Source organism: Oxyura jamaicensis, chromosome 8 (assembly GCF_011077185.1).
Source record: "Oxyura jamaicensis isolate SHBP4307 breed ruddy duck chromosome 8, BPBGC_Ojam_1.0, whole genome shotgun sequence".
Taxonomy (NCBI): domain Eukaryota; kingdom Metazoa; phylum Chordata; class Aves; order Anseriformes; family Anatidae; genus Oxyura; species Oxyura jamaicensis.
In genome coordinates this window covers 9,688,104-9,706,233 of record NC_048900.1, presented here as the reverse complement: position 1 = coordinate 9,706,233, position 18,130 = coordinate 9,688,104, and the positions used below count along the sequence as shown (strand labels likewise).

The 18,130-nt window shown below is 52.5% G+C and overlaps 2 protein-coding genes across 14 annotated transcripts in view; both read left to right on the top strand.

Moving 5' to 3' along the window:
- The first annotated feature begins 9,461 nt into the window (after window positions 1–9,461).
- On the top strand, window positions 9,462–15,049 carry LOC118170984 (dimethylaniline monooxygenase [N-oxide-forming] 4-like). 4 transcript variants are annotated; one of them, XM_035333663.1, is made up of 9 exons: window positions 9,462–9,631; window positions 10,530–10,667; window positions 10,944–11,132; window positions 11,459–11,621; window positions 11,923–12,068; window positions 12,773–12,972; window positions 13,151–13,503; window positions 13,700–13,769; window positions 14,446–15,049. In XM_035333663.1, exons 2-9 carry the CDS (start codon window positions 10,536–10,538, stop codon window positions 14,828–14,830), a joined length of 1,638 nt encoding a protein of 545 aa, XP_035189554.1. In that variant the 5' UTR covers window positions 9,462–9,631; window positions 10,530–10,535; the 3' UTR covers window positions 14,831–15,049. The 4 variants fall into 4 exon arrangements, with proteins under 4 accessions (XP_035189554.1, XP_035189556.1, XP_035189555.1 ...); XM_035333665.1 differs by having other exon boundaries at window positions 9,631–9,753; XM_035333664.1 differs by lacking the exon at window positions 9,462–9,631 and adding an exon at window positions 9,747–9,874.
- Window positions 15,050–15,388: 339 nt separating this feature from the next.
- The window catches only part of PRRC2C (proline rich coiled-coil 2C), a 69,738-nt gene continuing 66,996 nt past the window's right edge, over window positions 15,389–18,130 (top strand). For 8 of the 10 annotated variants that reach the window (XM_035333662.1, XM_035333658.1, XM_035333656.1 and 5 more), the window contains exons 1-2: window positions 15,475–15,552; window positions 16,397–16,467. The gene's annotated coding sequence lies outside the window, so the exon portion shown is untranslated. The other 2 variants (XM_035333653.1, XM_035333655.1) reach the window with 2 other exon arrangements.

The following is an 18,130-nucleotide window of genomic DNA, read 5'->3' as shown; positions in this document are numbered from 1 at the left end:
TCTTTGGTAAATTGGTGCAGCCTCTGTGCCTGATGAATCTGGGAGCATTCTCAACATCTTTTTTCAGTAGCTATGAAGGAGTATAAGGAGTATAAATACTGGTCCCACTAAGTAACGCTGGTTATTTTATCCCTCTAAATGTGTTCAAAGTGTGATGTAGTGTCTTTAACTCTCCCTTTGTACAGTCTTTCTCTAGTGGAAAGACAGAGAGAACGTGTTTGCTTGTTCAAGAGGTGTTTTGGTGTAAAGCTTGTGCTCTGGGCAAAACAAGCCTGCCTGAATTGCCCCTTTTGGGCAGTCATTTCCATAGCAAGTAAAGAAGAATATCCATGTTTTTCACCAATGGGGAAAGATGCCCAAAGGTGGGGGAGCAACTCAGATTAAAATGTCAAGAGGAAAGAATATTTTGGTGTAAAATGTTAGATAAAGCACCCTAGCTCAAACAGCCCACCGGCTCCTGGAACAGCATCTGGCTTTGCTGCAGGGTGCGAGCTTCCCCAGGGGACAGGCGCAGCTGGGGCTGTGTAGCCCAGCACCCCCACTGCTGTGGCCATGCAATATTTAGCAGACAGCAGCTCCCATTTCTGCTGCCTCAGCAATATCATAGCTCATTTTTAGGAAGGACAGATGTGTTTCTCGTGAATCAGCTAAGCTTTGGCACGGGCAGCTCGTGAAGGCGGTGGTCCTGACGCATGCAGTGAAGAGGAGCACTGGGCTCAGCCCGGGCTGTGCCTCCTGTCCCAACACACAACCAGCTCTGCCACCGGCCCCAGAGCCTGGGTCTCAGCAGCCTGCAATCTCAGGCTGCACCCCAAGGGCTGCTCTGAGGGCCCTTTCCTTCTCTTCTCCTTACAGATATTATGAAGTTAAGGGGCCAATATTCCCAAGGATTCAGAAGGAAGGCCATTTGGCTGGCTGGTCTGGGGGATTTGGGGCTGGACGCTTTAGGGGGGGCTCTCCCCAGAGGCCAAGGAGAACATGAACCCCACGGGAGCTGAGGAGATGGTGCTGGCTGTTCAGCTGGTCCTGTTGGTGCCTTGTGGGCCCTGAGGCCACCACCAGGAGCTGCTGCTCTGTTTTGCAATGCTGTGATCTTCCGAAATGTCTCCAGGGGAAAAAAAGACACAAGGGTGGTTATCAACACGCCCACATGCCAGTTATGTGTCCTGCAGAGCAGTGCCGGTCCCACTTCAGGCCACACACTGTTTCAGATAAGAGGAAAAAATATTTTTACTGTTCATTTGCTATTATGATTTATATATATGTATATATATATATTTCCAAGCCAAAAGCTGAGCTATGCCTCAGGCTTGGTGTAGGAAATGCATTAGCCACTAACTTCAGTATTAAGAGCAAAACGTTTAAACTAATAGCTACGGGCATTAAAACTAAAAATTGCAGTTCATGCATGAATTTTAGGAAGCCCTTTCTTTTTTCCTCATTGTAGTAAATAGAAAGCCAGAGGTGGTTTTTCACATCTCCATAGGCACAAAACCTTCCTCAAAGGCCAAGCCTGGAATCAAACATCTGGATGTAGGCTGGGTGACCCAAAAGGAGAAGGATTGTTGGCTTCATCGTGACCACTCTGCAGGTGCTTCTGAGCACAAGGTAGCTGATCCCGGGTGGGACAGGAGATGAGTCTTGGCTCCAGTCCTAACCGGCCCATGATTTACTCTCTGCTCAGGCTTGCTGATAGCAAATAGATAAAAGCCTGTGCCCAGCTGGGTCTGAAGTCCAGCTGGTTCAGCCTGTCTCACCTTTGCCTGGATCAGAGCTTTTTGGGACACAATCAATAACAGCTTTGGTGTCTCCTGCTGTGGGGTTGGTTCTTCTCCCCTTTGACACGTTGGTGAGATGAAGTTATGCCTTGGAAGCCTGTGTAAAAGTTTTTTTTTTTTTTTTTTTTTTTTTTTGTTGTTGATGTTGTGTTTTTTTTGTGTGTGTTGTGCAACTTCACCTATTTTGCAATCTGAGCAAAGCCATGGGAGCCCTCCAGCAAGGAAGGACAAGGCCTGGGGTGCAGTGAGGGAGCGCTGGAAAACCAATATTGCTTTAGAAATGGCAGGTTTGTGGTGGCCAGCGTGAGGATTCACCCGTCCTGGGTGTGATTTGGGTCAAGACACTCCTCAGGAGAAGTGGGGCTAGGCTACAACAGTGCTGAGCAGCCCTAAAATCACCAGGACCACCTGCAAGTGCTCAGCACCTCTCAGACCAATTAGCAAGCCAATGCAGAAGCTCCTGTAAGGAAGATGCCTTTGAAGTGGTAGAGAGGTGATGCTGTGTAATCTCCTCAAATATCTCCAAATGCTGTTCAGGGGCAGCTTGGCTCTGCTGTGGGGATAGGAAAAAAGTTGGTGGCCACTCTGAAGGGAAACATGAGGGTCTGTGGGAGGTGATGGAGTCTTCATCACCGGGGGGTTTCAAAACAGGTGAGGGAAACAAGGAGGAAAGGAGCTGCTATGGAGGAAAAGGTGGGTCTGGTGGTCCTGAGGTCCGTTCCTGTCCTGAAGCTCTTGGAGATGAGAGAAGATCCTTCACTTGGTGTGAGTTAGTGGGGCTGCCAATGCCTGTGCTGGCTGCGCTCAGCAGGGAACTTGAGCGGTCTGAGACGGGCACATGGCTTAGTGCTGGGAGTTTTGTCCTTGTAAAAAACATATTTCTGCAAAGGAATGCATAAACAGAGCTCCTAGGTGGGGCCTGAGGTGGTGCCAGGACACGTCCCTGCCAGGAGGAGGATTGCTGCCGTGTCCCCGTGCCAGCGGTCAGGAATGTCAAACACCAGCACACCTCCCCTCGAGATGCTCTTGGAGCGGCTGCAGGAATTGAAGGCATTTAAACACCAAGTTCAGGAGGAAGGGGGGAAATATTTACAGGAGGGGGCCCACTGAATTGGCCAAATTCTTAAAAACTCTCGAAGACCAAGGTGGTGGTGGGACGGAGACTTCTGGTTGGGGTCTGCATGTCTTAACCACCTGCTTTGCAGGCAACTCTTCCTTATGGTTATTTGCTTACAAGTCTTACCTTTAAACGCAAGCCCTGTTTGCTCCAGCAGCTCCTTTAGTAGATGTTTTGTTATTCCTGAAATGATGGAGACAGAGCCCTGAATGCTGAGGGTTGGTTCAGGAGGCTTGGTTCAGAGCCCAGAGCCCTTCCTGGTGCTGCGAGTTCTTTGGGTGCTATTTGGGATCTTACACGTGTTTATCTGCTTTTGTACAAGGCCATGGCAAGAAAGGGCTGTGTGTGTGCATCCATTAAAGATGGTCTTGTGAAGATTTTTTAAGTTATCGGTGGAAGCTCTTAACTCTAGATCTTAAATCCTCCAAAACCAAGAAGCCAAGAGCTGCTCTTCTGCCTTCCTCACCGCCATGGGAGGCAGCAGGCTTAACAAGGGCAGCGGCTTCTCCTCGGCAAAGTCCACAGGCTGCACACGTGGAAGATACGTGACTTATTATTAAATCAGGTCAAATCTGGCCAAGTATGCTGGAGTAAAACACTCGTGCCCTTCTCGCAGGGCCTCCTTGCCTGATCAGCAAACTCCTTCCCGCTCTACCTGCTACAGCCCGTGCCTGCCCTGGGACATTCTTTGGGTCTCTCTTACCGTGATGTCTCTTGTAAGAGTTCAAGAAACTGAATGTACCTAGTCCTGATCAAAAGATACATAAATGTCGTGCTGGTGCTTGTTGCTGCTTGCTTTAGTGTCCTCTCTATGCTGGGAGCAGTAAAGGAATTAGAAGAACAGCCTCTGCCACTTGATAGCATTTATTTTATTTTATTTTTAGCAGGAAAATCCCCTTTTGACCTTGGGGGCATCCCATGTGCTCCAATGCATAAGCAATTTTTTTTCAAGGTCAAATCCAGGCTCTAAGAAATCAGGAAAAATGCACGTTGCCACCTGCAGCCTCCTCTCCCCCCATGTGTCCTCATGGCAGGCAGCATCCTCACTGCCACGGGCAATGAAAGAATGGGATTTTAGTGTTCTGCTCAGTACTGGGAGACACTTCAGGCCCCTTGAGGGCAGGCTAAGTGCCATCCTCCTACGGATGTGGGATTCCCCCAGACCTCTGAATAAGGGGAGCAGAAGGGAAGCACGGACCCATTTTCTGCAACCTTCAGAAAGGTTTGTGGACAAGAAAAGACTGCCTTAACAAGAAACTTTCTGTTCCTCTTCCCCCCATGTACTCCAAAAGCTGGTGGCACGAGCCTAGAAAACAGCCAAGTGGGCTGTGCTCAGACTTGTTTATCTGTAGATTTGCCCCTCCTTGACTTAAGCTGTTATTTTAAGCAGAGATGATAAAAACAGTGCCAGGGTTTTGTAGAGAAGGAGAGGACAAGAACCTGCTCTACTCCTTCCCATCCAATTTAGCCCAAATAGGTCGGTTTGTTTTTTCCCTGCCCTCTTTTTCCAGCATGCAGAGCCCATACGGTGATGGCCACTGGCGTCCCGCTGAGTGCAAGCAGCTGGGATGCTGGCTGGGAAGCCCAGGGAACCGGGGGCACGTGAAGAACAAAATGTTTTCTTCTGTGGATTCCCTACTTCTTCTTGCCAAGCGTGTGCAAGCACAGCTGCAGCTGCAAGATCTTGTAAATCTGGGAGTCTGGTGGGAGGGCTGGGAGGTGCAGCCTGGGCAGAAACCCCCAAAGTCTTTTCTTAAACCCTGGTTTTCCTAAAGGCACAGTCCTCCCCCAATAGTCTCTGCATGACCTCTGTGTCCATCTGTACTTGTCTGCAGGCATTTCATACATCTTTCCAAGTCACCCCTAAGTATATTGAATAGCTGCTGGTGAAGCTGCATCCAAAGCCACCCTCGCACCCTTCTTTTCCATGATAATTCACCCCTGGGATGGGTGCTATGTTTTCCATGGATATTTTAGCAAGCATTTCCACTTTGTGTGTGTTTAGGACCTTGCTATGCTGGTGTCTGTGTCCACATTCTCCTGGTTTGCTGGGCACCACCACCTGGATGCACCCAGGATGCCTCCGGACCACTCCAGTCTCTCCCACCACCGTGATCCCCTTTGGCCATCGCCCATCGCCACCACCCCGGCCTCCTGGCACACGGAGGTGCCACCACTCCTCCCACAGCACACCCGGGTTGTGCAACCACCACGAGAGCACCACGTGCTGCCTATAAACCCCAGCCAGAGCCGCTCCACTCGTGGCAGCAGTGAGCGTGGGCAGATGGTCCTGGGAGGGAAGGGGAGAGCCGGCCGTGTCCGTGTCCAGCACTTCCAACCCTCCCTGCACAGCGAGGCCGAGCGGTTTGCTTCCCATCAAACTGCTGGGGTTAACCCCTGCGGGTGTTTGCAGGCAGAGAATGGAAGCGGGGCAGCACCGGGCATGGGCCAGCTAAGGCAGGGGGTCCCAGGCGTTATTTCTGGCTTCTTTGCTCTAGGGTAGGGAAATAAATACCACGCATAGCTGAGATGTGCTTGTGGTGGAGGTTAACTCCTGACGTGCAAGGGGGAAAAAAGGGAATGAATAAACAAACAGCTTATGATAGTGTTTTGTTTTGTTTTGTGGTTTATTTATTTTTTTTTTCCATTTAAACAGAAAAAGTCCAGTTTTCATTTAAAACTTGGAAAGCCAAGTATTCTGAAATTTTTACTGAGAGCTGAAATTGTTCGTGGGAAATTCAGTGTTTTGCAGAAATGTGTCCCACACCAGTTTTCTACTGAAAGCTACTTGCTGGTGACTACGCTGTCCCCCTTAAGTGCCACTGTCCCCTGGCAGCGTGTCCCGGGGTGGTGCCACCGGGCTGGTGACCCAATTGAACAGCACAAACCCCTAGCACTGGGGTCGAACCAGGGCTCGCAGCAGCCCTGCAGCCGCCTGTCTGTCTGTCCAGCCCAGAATTCCCCAGAGAGGCGGCTTTGGGAGGCAGAAGCAAAGCGTCCCCAAAGCTGCATTGTTACAACCGCAGTCCCTGCGGCCGTGCCAAAGCTGGTGGCACCTTCTCCGGGGACAGAGGACAGGATGCAGGGGCTGGGAGCTGCCCCCATGCATCTCTGGCTCTGTTTCTCTAAGAAAGACAGTGGCATGGCTCCAAAGATGAAATGCAAACGTTTGCAGGGCTGATATGCAGGGATAGTTTAAGTATGACTCTCAGTAAAAACTGGCAGTGGCTTGCGGCTGAGCTGCAGCCTCACAAAGCGAGTTTCCAGGGCAACTGCGGGGCTTTGGAAGCAGCCTGGCTAGCATGCTAAAAGGGGATGGGTTTATTTAAATACATATAAAGAGAGAGAAAATGAATGTTGGAAGGCGTTTATTCTAGCTTGTCAATTAAGAGCCCAGGATGGTGGTAAAGGGAATGAAAGGGGTGCAAAAGGGGTGGCCTCTGGAGGGGCTCATTTATAAAGGGCGGGCTGGGGGCTGGGCAGTGCTCCTGGAGATGCCTGAACTGGCTGTGACCACTGGTGGGGTTCCTCCTGGGTTTGTCCTGGAGGAGCTGAGCCTTTACCTGTTGGTCATCAGCAACACTTCCAAGGAGATGTCAGCCTTCTCCGACCCCCCCTGCCCGAAGGACTTGCTCATGTTCATGCCCAGTGCCAAGCACGTCAGGTTTTGGGGAGCGATGGGTATCTGGTGCCTCCCAGCTCTGTGTCCCCATCACACGTCTATCCCACCTTTCAGACCACCAGCAGCAGCATCAGGAAACACCCCAGCTTTGACACCATGGGCCAGCAGGATGTGGTCACGGAGGTGGATGGGAAGGAGATGTCCTGCACTGCTTTCCCCGTACAGCTGTTGGCTGCTTGCAGGCAGCTGGGAGGAGAAGTGTTAAATGCTCCTCAGGGAAAATGCTTTGCTCCTCATGTACTTGCTTGTGCCCATCAAATCTCCTGGCACAAGCAGCAGCAGGCCCTCGTGCTTATGAAGCCTTGTTCCTGCAGGCACTTTCAAGCAAATGTCCAAGCTTGGATGCTGCAGCTTCAGAAAGTGGCTGCACAGCGTGTGAGACGGGATGGCATCCTCCCAGGGAAGCTCCATCATCTGCCACAGGGCTGTGCAGCATATCCCAGCGTGGTAAATGGCCCCAGCTCTCAGCACAGAGAGGGTGGCCTTGTCGTCAGCATTGTCAAGGGCTTCTGAAGCCGCTCCTGGGAGAGGAGAAGAGGTTTGTTGGTTTGTCTGAACCTCTCAGAGAGGCTCAATCCGAAGGCTGCACCACTGCAGCTCTTGCACCCAACTTTTTTACAAGTATCACATGTACCCCTGCTGCACAGGGGTGTGTGAGGCCTCTTTTTTTTTTTTTTTTTTTTTTTTTGTGGGGGGGGTGGGGAATACCAACTTATTGTGTGCAGGATGGAGGGCTGGATCTCCCCAAGCCCCTTATGGCCACTGACTGAAGCTTCTTGCTCTTGCCACCCTGATTGTTTCTGCAGCACTCATCCCTACAAAAGCTCTAGCAATTAAGTGTGGTTTCTCTTTCCCCAAGGCATCAAGAGGCTTAAATGATGGTGCTTTCACAGCAGCACTGTTTGGTCAAAGCAAAGGAAGGCCCAGGGAGAAGAAGAGGGACACAGGCAGGGCTTGTTTGTGGCCTCCAACGCTCAGAGCCTCTTGGCTTCTCCACAGCCGCCTGGTGCATGAGCCCATGCTGAACCATCGGTGACCTTCCGAGCTACATCCTCATGGGGAGGATCACCATAAACTCATCCCTCTAAAAACATGTTCCTGAGGCACCTGCAGAGGCCCACCCTGGCTGTCCTTGGGCTTTTTTTACTCCAGAATGAGTCCACATGTCCCCTCCGCAGTTAAACCCCACAAGGTGCTCTCCTCTGTTCCCTAGGCTTGTGTCAGTTCCCCCCACAGCCTGTCACAGAGAAGGAAGAAAGTGAGAAGAAATAAAACCAAGTGCAACGGTAAGCCAGCCCCCAGCAGCACGTGCGGTTCCCCACATTTATAGCAGAGACTAGAAACCAAAAATACCTGGATCCAGCACATTTTATTCACTTGCACTAAGCTGATGTAACCTTTGATTTGATGCTGGTATTTTACATGTTGGTGATGGGGAGAAATTAATTCAGGGGCCTCAAGACTAAAGTTTGCCTGAGGAGCTGGGAATTTGCGGTGGTCCTGAGGGACTGAGAGACAAAGTGGCAGAGAAATTAATGGTAATAAATGCAAATTAATTCAGCAGGATTTTTTTTTAAAGCTGTAGACACAAATTATCTCACCTCTCAGCACAGAGATCTGAGCCACCATGAACAGTTGTCTCAAGGCATCAGCATGGGGTTCATGGGCAGCCAAGAGGTCAAATAAAAGGCTGAGAATTATTAGGAAATGAAGGGGACGAACCCAGGAAATTTGGTTGAAGCATGTTAATCCATGCTTTGCCTAGATTGCTACAGCAGGAAAGATGTAGAAAAACAAAATACAGGATCCCACAGAATAATTGCTCTTCAATACCAAACCAGCCATACGTGGCTGTTTTCAGCCAGGCAGAGGTGGGGGCGTGAAGCTGTGAATTCTGCACGGCAGGCGAACTGGAAGCAATTCCTCAAGTCACTGTGCATTTTTCCTGTGTTCAGTGGAAATGAGGGGAAACTAAATGGTGCTGCCCTTTTCACACAGCGCACAACGTGGTTCAGTGGTAGACTTGGCAGCGCGAGGTCAACCTGGTGATCCTAGAGGTCTTTTCCAACCTGAATGGTTCTATGATGCTCTGCAGAGAGCAAAGGGAAAAATAGGTTAAAAAATAAGCAATCAAAAGCCACCAAGCAAACAAACAAAAATAGTTTGAAAAAATCTTTTGGAAAAGGCCCACCAGGGTGCAGAGGGTTATGGATGCAACTCACGGGTGACTGATGCACATATGTACCAGAGGCAGGCTCCCTCTGTACATGGTCTGTGGTGGGCAGGATCTTTGGACAGACCCTGTTCCCACATTGCCTGCCCAGTCCTTTCCTAAGTGCAACCCAGTTGAGTTTGGGCACAACAACAGCACAGATACAGGGCAGGTTGTCCTTGGGCTGTTCTCAGCTCACCCCCAGCTTTGTAGACCTACTTGCACAGTGGTGGCAAGCATGGCTTTGGTTGTTGCAGCCAGAAAGGAGGATGAGAGCCCAGCCTTGCCCCAGATCAGCTGGGAACTGGGGGTTTTTGGAGGCTTTAGTCTAGCAAGGAGTTATCTGGGCTGGGTACACAGCTCAGGCTGTCCCTTCCTCCAGCATTAAAAAGCCCAGGTTGGTAGAACCGGTGCATCTTTTAATTTAAGGAGCCCTGGCTGCTGGCCTCATTCCTATCCCTGGTGTGTGGGATGGGGATGGGGATGGAAATGTTCCCCTCACACTTCTGGCTGCCTCTTGCCCCTCCACGCTGGCAGGTGGGCACGGGGAGCACAGTGGCCGATTCCCCGGGGATGCCCAGCGAGGGGGGAGGACATGGAGGTCCCCAGGCACAGACACAACCCCAGTGTCACGGGTGGGCGTCCCTGCAAGCACAGCGCCTTCGGGATTAAGGTCCAGACTGTTGTGCTGGCAAGTGCTGGCAGCGAAGCGGGTGTAAAGGTCGGCAGTGCAAGAGTTGTGCAGCAGGGCTGGGCAGACTTCTGCCTCGCCTTTAAATCCCTGCCTGGAGAAGCTCCAAGTGAAGCCCGGACGAGCCCCGAGCAGCAAAGGCACAGTGAAGGTTTGCTCTCCATTTCTTTCCGGCTGCGTTTCGTGTGCTGTGAAGCCAGCCAGCCGGTGCTCTGCTGTCTCTGGCGGGGCTTGGAATCAGGGGCGGCTGCTCCCTGTGGGTGATGAGGACGGGCGAGTTTTGGGATTTCGTGGGGACAGAGCAGTGACGCAGGCGGGGAGCCGCTCGCTTTGCTACGTGGAGTTTGTGCCTGTCCCTGCAGCGTGGGTGAGCTGCAGCTGGACAGGAGCCTTTGTGAGTTTGTTCAAGTCTCTTGCTTTTTCCAGGGGCTTTTCTCTGAATCTCTGCCGTTTCCTCCAGCTCCTGTTTAAGTTAACTTATTCTTTGGCATAAAAATGTTTGAAAACAAGTTACAAACGAGCCTTTCTTGAGACTTTGCAGTAGGAGTGTTTGTTATCTAATCAAAGTTCACATAGGCTCATATTTTTTTTTTCATTCCTCTGATTTACACTGAAGCTCGGCGTAGGTCAGTTTCCCCAGCCTGAGCTCGGAGTTCCTCCTGCTTGTAGCCTGCATTGCCCGAGTTTCTTTCCGTGCCTGTTTGGTAACGCAAGCAGCACTTCCACAACATCGCACAACTTCTGAGTCGCCACTCCATGTTGCTCAGGCATCGCGATATTTTTTTTCTAAACTGTTTTTGTTTCCAAAAGAACGCCATTTAAAGTAAATTAGAAAGGAAAGCATTAAAACAAGTCAGCCCAGCTGAGAACAGTTCTTAAAGCTGTACGAAGGGGGTGACTTTTGCACAGGCGGAAGGGCTGCACAAACCGCCCACAGACCGGGTGATGCCCACAGGGGATGGGGGTGGGAAGAAGCGATCCATGTCTCTGCTGATCCCTGGACAACTTTATTCCCTGCTTGTCGTGCTCCATCCCTTTGCCACCCGCAGGACACCATGGTGCGGCGAGTGGCCGTCATCGGGGCTGGGGTCAGCGGGCTGGTCTCCATCAAGTGCTGCCTGGACGAGGGGCTGGAGCCCACCTGCTTCGAGAGGAGTGAGGACATCGGGGGGCTCTGGCGCTTCACTGTGAGTGGGCTCTGCCTGGTTTTGTCCCCTCCCCAACTCCCCTTTGCCCGCAGCAGCAAGGACAGGGTGGCCATGCCCTCGGGAACGTCCCTGTCCCAGAGTTTTGCAAGCCCTGTGTGCGACCACTGGCTTTAAACTCAATGCTGACCTCGTCCTGCAGCCACCAGCAGATTTTGGGGTGCTGGCCCCTGTTTATCACTCACACCTCAGTGCTGACCCGGAGGAGGAAAAGTCCTTCCCTGTGCATCCACAAACATCCCTGCTCGCTTCTCACAGGACACCGCCGATGGCGGGAGGGTCAGCGTGTACCGGTCGGTCATCACCAACACCTCCAAGGAGATGTCCTGCTTCAGCGACTTCCCCTGCCCTGAGGATTTCCCCAATTTCCTCCCCCATGGCCTCCTCCTGGAGTATTTCCGAATGTACACCCGGCACTTCCAGCTCCTGCAGCACATCCGCTTCAAGGTGGGCCGGGGCCTGCTGCGGGGGGGACCACGGGGGGCTTCAGGTACCACCATCACCCGGGTGGGATGGGACAACAGCCACACAAGGGCTGCATGTCTTGTGCATCCTGAATGCGGCCTTTTTGGCTCCGTGTCTTAAGTTAGGCTGCTCAAGCATGGGCTGCCCCATCCTGTGCCATCTCCAGAGGGAAGGTGCAGGTCTGTTTTAGCAGCTTCAGAGGTGCAACCAGGTTCCTGAGGGCCCAGCAGCCTCAGCCCTTTGTGGGCAACTCCTTTCTGAAGCTTGACACAGCTCCTGACTGCAATTTTATTGGGTTTTGGTGTAAGACAACAGTTCTCAGCGTGAGGAAGCGCCCGGATTTTGCCACTTCAGGCCAGTGGGAGGTTGTCACCGAGACGGAGGGCGTCCAGGAGTCGCACGTCTTTGATGCTGTCATGGTCTGCACGGGCCACTACCAGGTGCCCCTCCTGCCCTTGGCTTCTTTCCCAGGTGAGCCAGGACATGCGTGACCCTCACAGAAAAGTATGTGGGCATACCCAGGAATGGGTAAAAACACCTCGTGAAGATGCACTGGTGCTCTTGCATGAGAATTTGCAGAGCAAGACCATGATGAGGTTGCACAGGAGGGTGGAGAGGGTGAAAGCAGCACCACTTCTAGAGGAGCTGAGACCTCTATGGTCTTTGCAGCACTTGGCTGCAAGGAGAGGTGGGGAGCAGTGGGTCCGGGGCCAGGCACAAGGCTGGAGCAAATGTGTCTGGTGGTAGGAGACACTTCCTGCTCTCTGCCCAGGCATCGAGACCCACTTCAAAGGCCGGTACCTCCACAGCCAGGAATACAAAGATGCGGAGGCTTTCCGGGGAAAGCGGGTCCTTGTGGTCGGCATTGGGAACACTGGTGGTGATATTGCTGTGGAGCTGAGCCACGTGGCTGCGAAGGTACAGAGCTATGGTAGCAGGGGCACGGGGCAAGCAGGAGGGAGGATAAAATGACCACTTCTCTTAAAGCTGAAGTTAGCAAGACCCACCATGGGGATGTTTCCCTCCTCTCTGTATGGTCCCTGCTCAACCCTTTCTTGGCATTCAGCTCTTTTCTTCCCTCCCACCACCCAGCCTTTTGAACAAGGCTTTGCCACTGCTTTATTTTTACCAAATACCTCCCCAAAACTGCCTACAAGCACTCAGGAGATACTAAAGCGCAGGTCAGAAATGGGAGGGCACTGCACTGCTGCACATCTTGGATTTCTTCTCTCCATCCATCTTGCAAGTGCAGCTCTATCTTTGCCTCCCAGCACCCGCAGGAACGGCACCCTTTGCTCCCCAGGGGCTTTGTCTCCTGAGGGACACCAGATGTGACAGCAGGGGGTCCACACCAGTGATGGTGGCTGCGTCCAAGCTTTGTCCATTGGGTTTCTTGATAAACAGACCTTCAAATTGAGGCCAGTTGAAGAAGCTCCGCAGTTCCTGGAGAATTTGGGCCACCTGGGAACATTGCAAAAGCCACCATGAGCTGGTTCATCGGGACACCGGCTGCTTCCCTCAGGACTCAGCTCCCAAGCACAGGAGCTGGGATTTGCCACGTGGGGCAAAAATGGAAGTCAGGCCTCTGGGCAAGAGGCCCTCAGGCCTGCCTTCTCCGCCAGGTGTTTCTCAGTGCCAGGAGCAGCACGTGGGTGTACAGCCGGGTGTCAGACCACGGCTTCCCCTTCGACATGGTCAGCACCACGCGCTTTAACCACTTTCTTGAGTGGCTTCTCCCATCAGCCATCACGAAAAGGATCAAGTTTCGGAGGTTCAATTCATGGTTTAACCACGAGATCTATGGCTTGGCTTCTGTTAAAAGGTGTGTGTGTTTTGTTTTGTTTTGTTTTTCTGTTTTCTTGGTTAGTTGTTGATTCTTAATGGTGTGAAATCGTCTTTCACTTTGGGGGATATCTGCAGCATAGCAAACCATTGGAGAAGACTTTTTGGGTCCCCCTGGATGCTGACATTTCTCTCCTCCTCTTTTTTCCATGTGCAAGTTCCAATTTTCATGTAATTATCAATGAAGAGTTGCCATTTTGCATGCTCTCTGGGACTGTCATGCTGAAGCCAAATGTGAAGGAGTTCACGAAAACTTCAGCTGTTTTTGAAGACGGAACAACTGAAGAGAATATTGACGTGGTGCTCTTTGCCACAGGCTACATCTTCTCGTTTCCCTTCCTCGAAGAGTCAGTTCGCAGCCCCCTCAAAAATAACCGTTCCCTCTATAAATGCATCTTCCCGCCCCAGCTGGAAAGGCCGACTCTGGCCATCATCGGCTTGGTCCAGCTGACCGGCTCTGTGATGGCAGGAGCAGAAATCCAGGCTCGCTGGGTGACAGGCATCTTTGCAGGTGAGAGAGGGGCTGCGGGGATGGGGGAGATGCTGGGGAGGGAGGATGGGTCAACCTGCTGCCTTTGGCACCGTGCTGAGCATCGCTGCATCAGTGCTAACTACGGAGGATCTGGGAGCATGGAAGGGGTCGAAGGGTTGCTGACGGCTCTTCTTATGGTGCTGTGCAAGGTCTCTGGTCTCTTTGCTCTTCTCAGGTGCATACAAGCTCCCTCCTGCCAGCAGGATGATGGCTGATGTTTTGAAAAAGCAGCCGCCGGTCAAAAGGTGCGTGACACTGCCACACCTTGGGTATGCTGTGACAGGCCTCTGCTTTTGAAAACATGTAAATCTGGGCAAAGTTGATCCTTTCTCACACTAAACCCTTTCTACTGATCCATTGCTTCTCCAAGCTGAGCTGTGGGATGAAACAACTGCCCTACAGCCTCCCCAGGCCCCACTTCAGCTCTGGGAGCTGGAGCAGTGCTGCCCCCAGATCCCTTCTGCTAGGCCTCCATGTCCTACCCTTGTTCCCAGAATCTGTGGAGATTTGTTTTCCTCCAGACAGAGGGTGCCATCTCGTGGCTTCTCCCTCCCTACTCCAGGCAGCGGGGAGCGTGAGGCTGAGGGCCCAGCTCTCTCCCAAAACCCCACTGGAGCACTGTCAGGAAGCAGTTTCCTAGCTCAGCCCTGTCCACAGGTTGCATTTTGGTGGTGACAAGCAAGTTACGGAGATAAAGCAAGTTTTTGCCTCTTCCTTGTGCCAGGGTGGCTGCTGGTGACCACCACATGAAGGCTCTTTGTGTGCCTTTAGGTCTCTGTGTCACCCTGTAGCAAGGGACAGGCTCAGAGATCTTGGCCGACGTGTCCCCTGTAATGCAGTGGCCTTTCTGAGCCCAGGGCTGTGAACTGAGGTGGGAACACACTATCTGATTTTCTTTATTGATTCTATGTCCCATGGAAGGAATCCATCCGAGCCCGAGCACTTGAAGATTAGTTTCATTAACTACACCTCCGACATCGCTTCGTGCGCTGGCGTGAAGCCCAGCATGCTGCGGCTGCTCCTGACTGACCCTCGGCTGGCCATGGCCGTCTTCTTCGGCCCCTGCACGCCCTACCAGTACCGCCTGGTGGGACGGGGACGGTGGAGCGGGGCCAGGGCCGCCATCCTGACGCAGTGGCAGCGGGTCTTGAAGCCCTTGAGAACTCGGGTGGTGGAGGACGGAGCCTCCCCCTGCTCCTGGCGCTGGCTGGGCCTCCTCGCCCTGCCCGCCATGCTGGTGGCAGGGTTCCTCCTCTCCAAATCTCCCCGTCCTGGGTGGGTTCCCAGGGGGCTTCGCCTTTTCTAGAACGGACTGATGGAGTCACGGGGGGTGGTGCAGGGTGGACCGCGTACTTCTGCCACCAGCCCTGGGCCTCAAGAGGGCTGCGGGGAGAGGCTGAAGGGCTGGTGGGCACGGGGCCAGTGCTTCTTCTGGGGTGACGGGTGGCTTGTGGGGTGGGCAAGGTTGTTTTGCTGGGAATTTATGAGAGGCAGGAGGCAGAAATAAACCTCGGTGAGCTTTTAACAATGTTTTTAATGTGTGATTTTGATGTTTTGGGTAACAGGCTGGCTATGAGGAGCAGGGGGACGGACTTAAGGCTTTGCACCCCGGGAGCAGCGGGGAGACTGAGACCAAAGCCGGGGGTGGGGGGCTTCCCCGGGTGCCTCCCGCCGGAACATGGCGGCGAAAATCCCAAAACCACAAGATCCACCCCAATTCTCCCCCCCCACACCGCTCCCCGACTGCGGCAGGGCGGGGTCACGTGGGCAGGCGGGGCACCGCCGGGCGGGTGCGCGCTCGCTCCGCCGGCCGGTGGCGCGCGCGCGCGGCGCGGTGACGTCAGACGCCGTTGGCGCCGGCTTGGCCGCCCGCCATCTTGGCCCCTGTGTGGAAGCGGCTGAGGCGCGGCGCCGGGAGCGGCCGGCGGCCTTCGCCGGAGCGCGGTGAGCCCGCGGGGGGCGAGGAGAAGGAAAAAAGAAAAGAAGATAAAAGGAATAAACCCGGAGCGGGTTCCTCGGCCCCGCCAGGTGAGCTGGGGGAGGCCGCGCTCTCCCCTCAGTGCTCCTCGGGCGGCCTTGAGGGAGGCTGAGCGGCGCCGGGGGGAGCGGGCGGGCGGCCTGCGCCTCATGGCCGCGGGCGGGGGCGGCACGGGCCGGAACGGAACGGAACGCGGAGGGGCCCCGGGGCCGCTGCTCGCCCCACCGGGCGCGTGGAGGCGGCGTTGGGCCCACGCCGGCCGGGCCCTGGTGCCGGGCCGCGCCGCATCGCATCGCATCGCCCGGGGCAGGCCGCGCCCCGCAGCGGGCACAGCGCCGGGCACAGCCCCGAGGCGGCGGGAGGGGGCTGCGGGCTGCTTCCCCGCCTAGTTCGCCCCCTCTCCCTTACCCACCTACTCCCCTTATCCGCCTATTTCTTCCTCCCTTTACCCTCCTATTTCTCTTGCCCCCCCAATTTTCTTCCTCCTTACTCACCTATTTTTTCACCTATTTTTACTCCTCTTCCCCACCTATTTCTCCCCTCTTCCTCACCTATTTCCCCACCTATTTCTCCCCCTCTTCCTCACCTATTTCTCCCCCTCTTCCTCACCTACTTCTCTCCCCTTCCTCACCTATTTCCCATCCTCCCCTTTCCTCCCCCCTTGCCTATCTATTCCCCCCCCCCCATCTTCTCCACCCTTTCTTTTCAAAAGGCTCCACATCTCTCCAGGGAGATTTCTCAGGAAACCATCCCCTTCAAGCTTTTGCACACACTCTGTGGCACTTATTCTTCCTCTGCAAAGCCCCAGGGTAGGAGAGGTTTTCCTATGGGATGCTGGAGGCACATACAGTGCGCCACACTTGGATTTTCTGACTCTGAAATATTTATCCGCAGTTCTGGAGACGCGCAGTAAAAGGAATCCTGGATTATTTGACTTAGAACTGAGTGAAGCACCGTTTGGGAAGGTATTGTTGTTTCTGCTCCTAGGGACAAGATCTGTAGGAATGGGGTGAATGTGACCAGGGTGGTTTTATTGATTCCGCTTGAAATGTGGTGTGAGCATGGGTAGATGACATGGCTAAAATTCAAGCAGCCAGCCTGGTATAATGGGAGCCATCACCTAGGGATGCGGGCCTTGAAAATTTGGGGGCTAAGGGTGGCCTAGCCAGTTCCCAGCTTGGGCCCTTTTTTTGAGGGAAGGGGAGTCTGCATGGGAGCGTGGTGCTGGGAGTTGTATGGAACACTGTGGTTTTACTGTTTCTGTCCCTTTTGTGTCTCAGGCATGCATTTTGTAAGCTTGTCCCTTTGTGAAAGGTCTTGAGCTCTTTATCACTGAGGAGGAACTGTTTTTCCTTATCAGTCTTTGATTACTGGAGTCAAATGGATGTGCTAGTTGAAATCAGCATTATTTCCAGCAGAAGGAACAGGATTTTTTTTTTTTTTTTTAATAGCTTTGTTTCTTGGGCAAAGGGACATCAGGCCTACCCATTGTTTAGCCTTAAGAGCTCTGCCTAGACAAGAAACTGCTTTTTAAGGGGAGAGGAAGTGGGACATGAGATCATTTGTCCATCAGTGAGAAACAAAAGGATGACCTTTTAATACTTGCTGCCAGGAGCTGAATGGTTGTCAAATTCCTTTGAATCATATAGTGGAGAGAGTTTTTCTTCAAGATTAATTTTGGGATGTTTTAGAGCAGCTCTGCCACAGCTTCCTCCTTGGGACTAAGGAACCTGAAAGTTTTGAGAGTTCTTTGAACTCGATGGATGCTCAGTGAGAGTTTGTCCCTTAGATTATTGTGCTCCGTGCACGAGGACGTGACCACTTTGAGGCAAGCGCGTTATTAAAGGTGGCCACTTGAGCTGAAGTGAGAGCTGGCATAGGCCATTGCTTGTGTGCAAAGAGTTGTGTTTGTCTGCCTCTGTCACCTGGAACGCTGCCCTAGTATATACATGTTTTATACATAAAGTATTGCTTTGGTAAGTAACAGTGTGTAAAATAGGTGTTAATCAATATAGTCATTTCTGTCAGTCTTGCTGATACCAAGCTCCAAAGAGACAGAGTATTTGTAGCAACCTATAGTTTCTTTGCTCTCATTTAGACTTCGTAACTGGAACCCCAACATTTATGTAGGGAAATCTGGAAAAAAAAAAAAAAGTTCAATTTACAGCTCTAACTTCCTTGTTGCTAGAGTCCTTGTCTTATGGCAGAGATTTATTGTGTGCATCATCTTTAGGTCCAATTTCCCCATTTCCTAAAGTCTACCTGGGAAAGAGAAACAAGCCACAAAGAACAGGGAGAAGATACTGCTGTTCAGAAGGGAGCTCTCCTTTAGGTTCCGTTTGTTTTAATGAGGCTTTTAGAGCAATAAAGTGAAAGAATGCAAGCAAGCCAAAGCAGTAGATACTTTGTATGGGGTTGACTTCAGCCAAGTGTCCTGGGTTACTCAAAGTGCAAGCCCATTATTCCAGAACATTCCCCAAGCCATCTATGGGAGTGATGTGACAGTGGGGAATGGGTGGAAAATAGCCTAAATACCATATATGGGTGGTATGGGTAAGAGGCTTAGATGTGGAGACAGAAAGAAAAAGGTAGCTCTTGCAGAAGGACTAAACCCATGCACAGCATGCT

Bases quoted from the DNA above. Each gene is read 5' to 3' on its own strand.
- LOC118170984 (XM_035333663.1), top strand. From the start codon at position 10,536: ATGGTGCGGCGAGTGGCCGTCATCGGGGCTGGGGTCAGCGGGCTGGTC. The intron at 12,973-13,150 runs GTGTGTGTGTTT...TCCATGTGCAAG, and splicing joins GGCTTGGCTTCTGTTAAAAG to TTCCAATTTTCATGTAATTA. The intron at 13,504-13,699 runs GTGAGAGAGGGG...TGCTCTTCTCAG, and splicing joins GGTGACAGGCATCTTTGCAG to GTGCATACAAGCTCCCTCCT.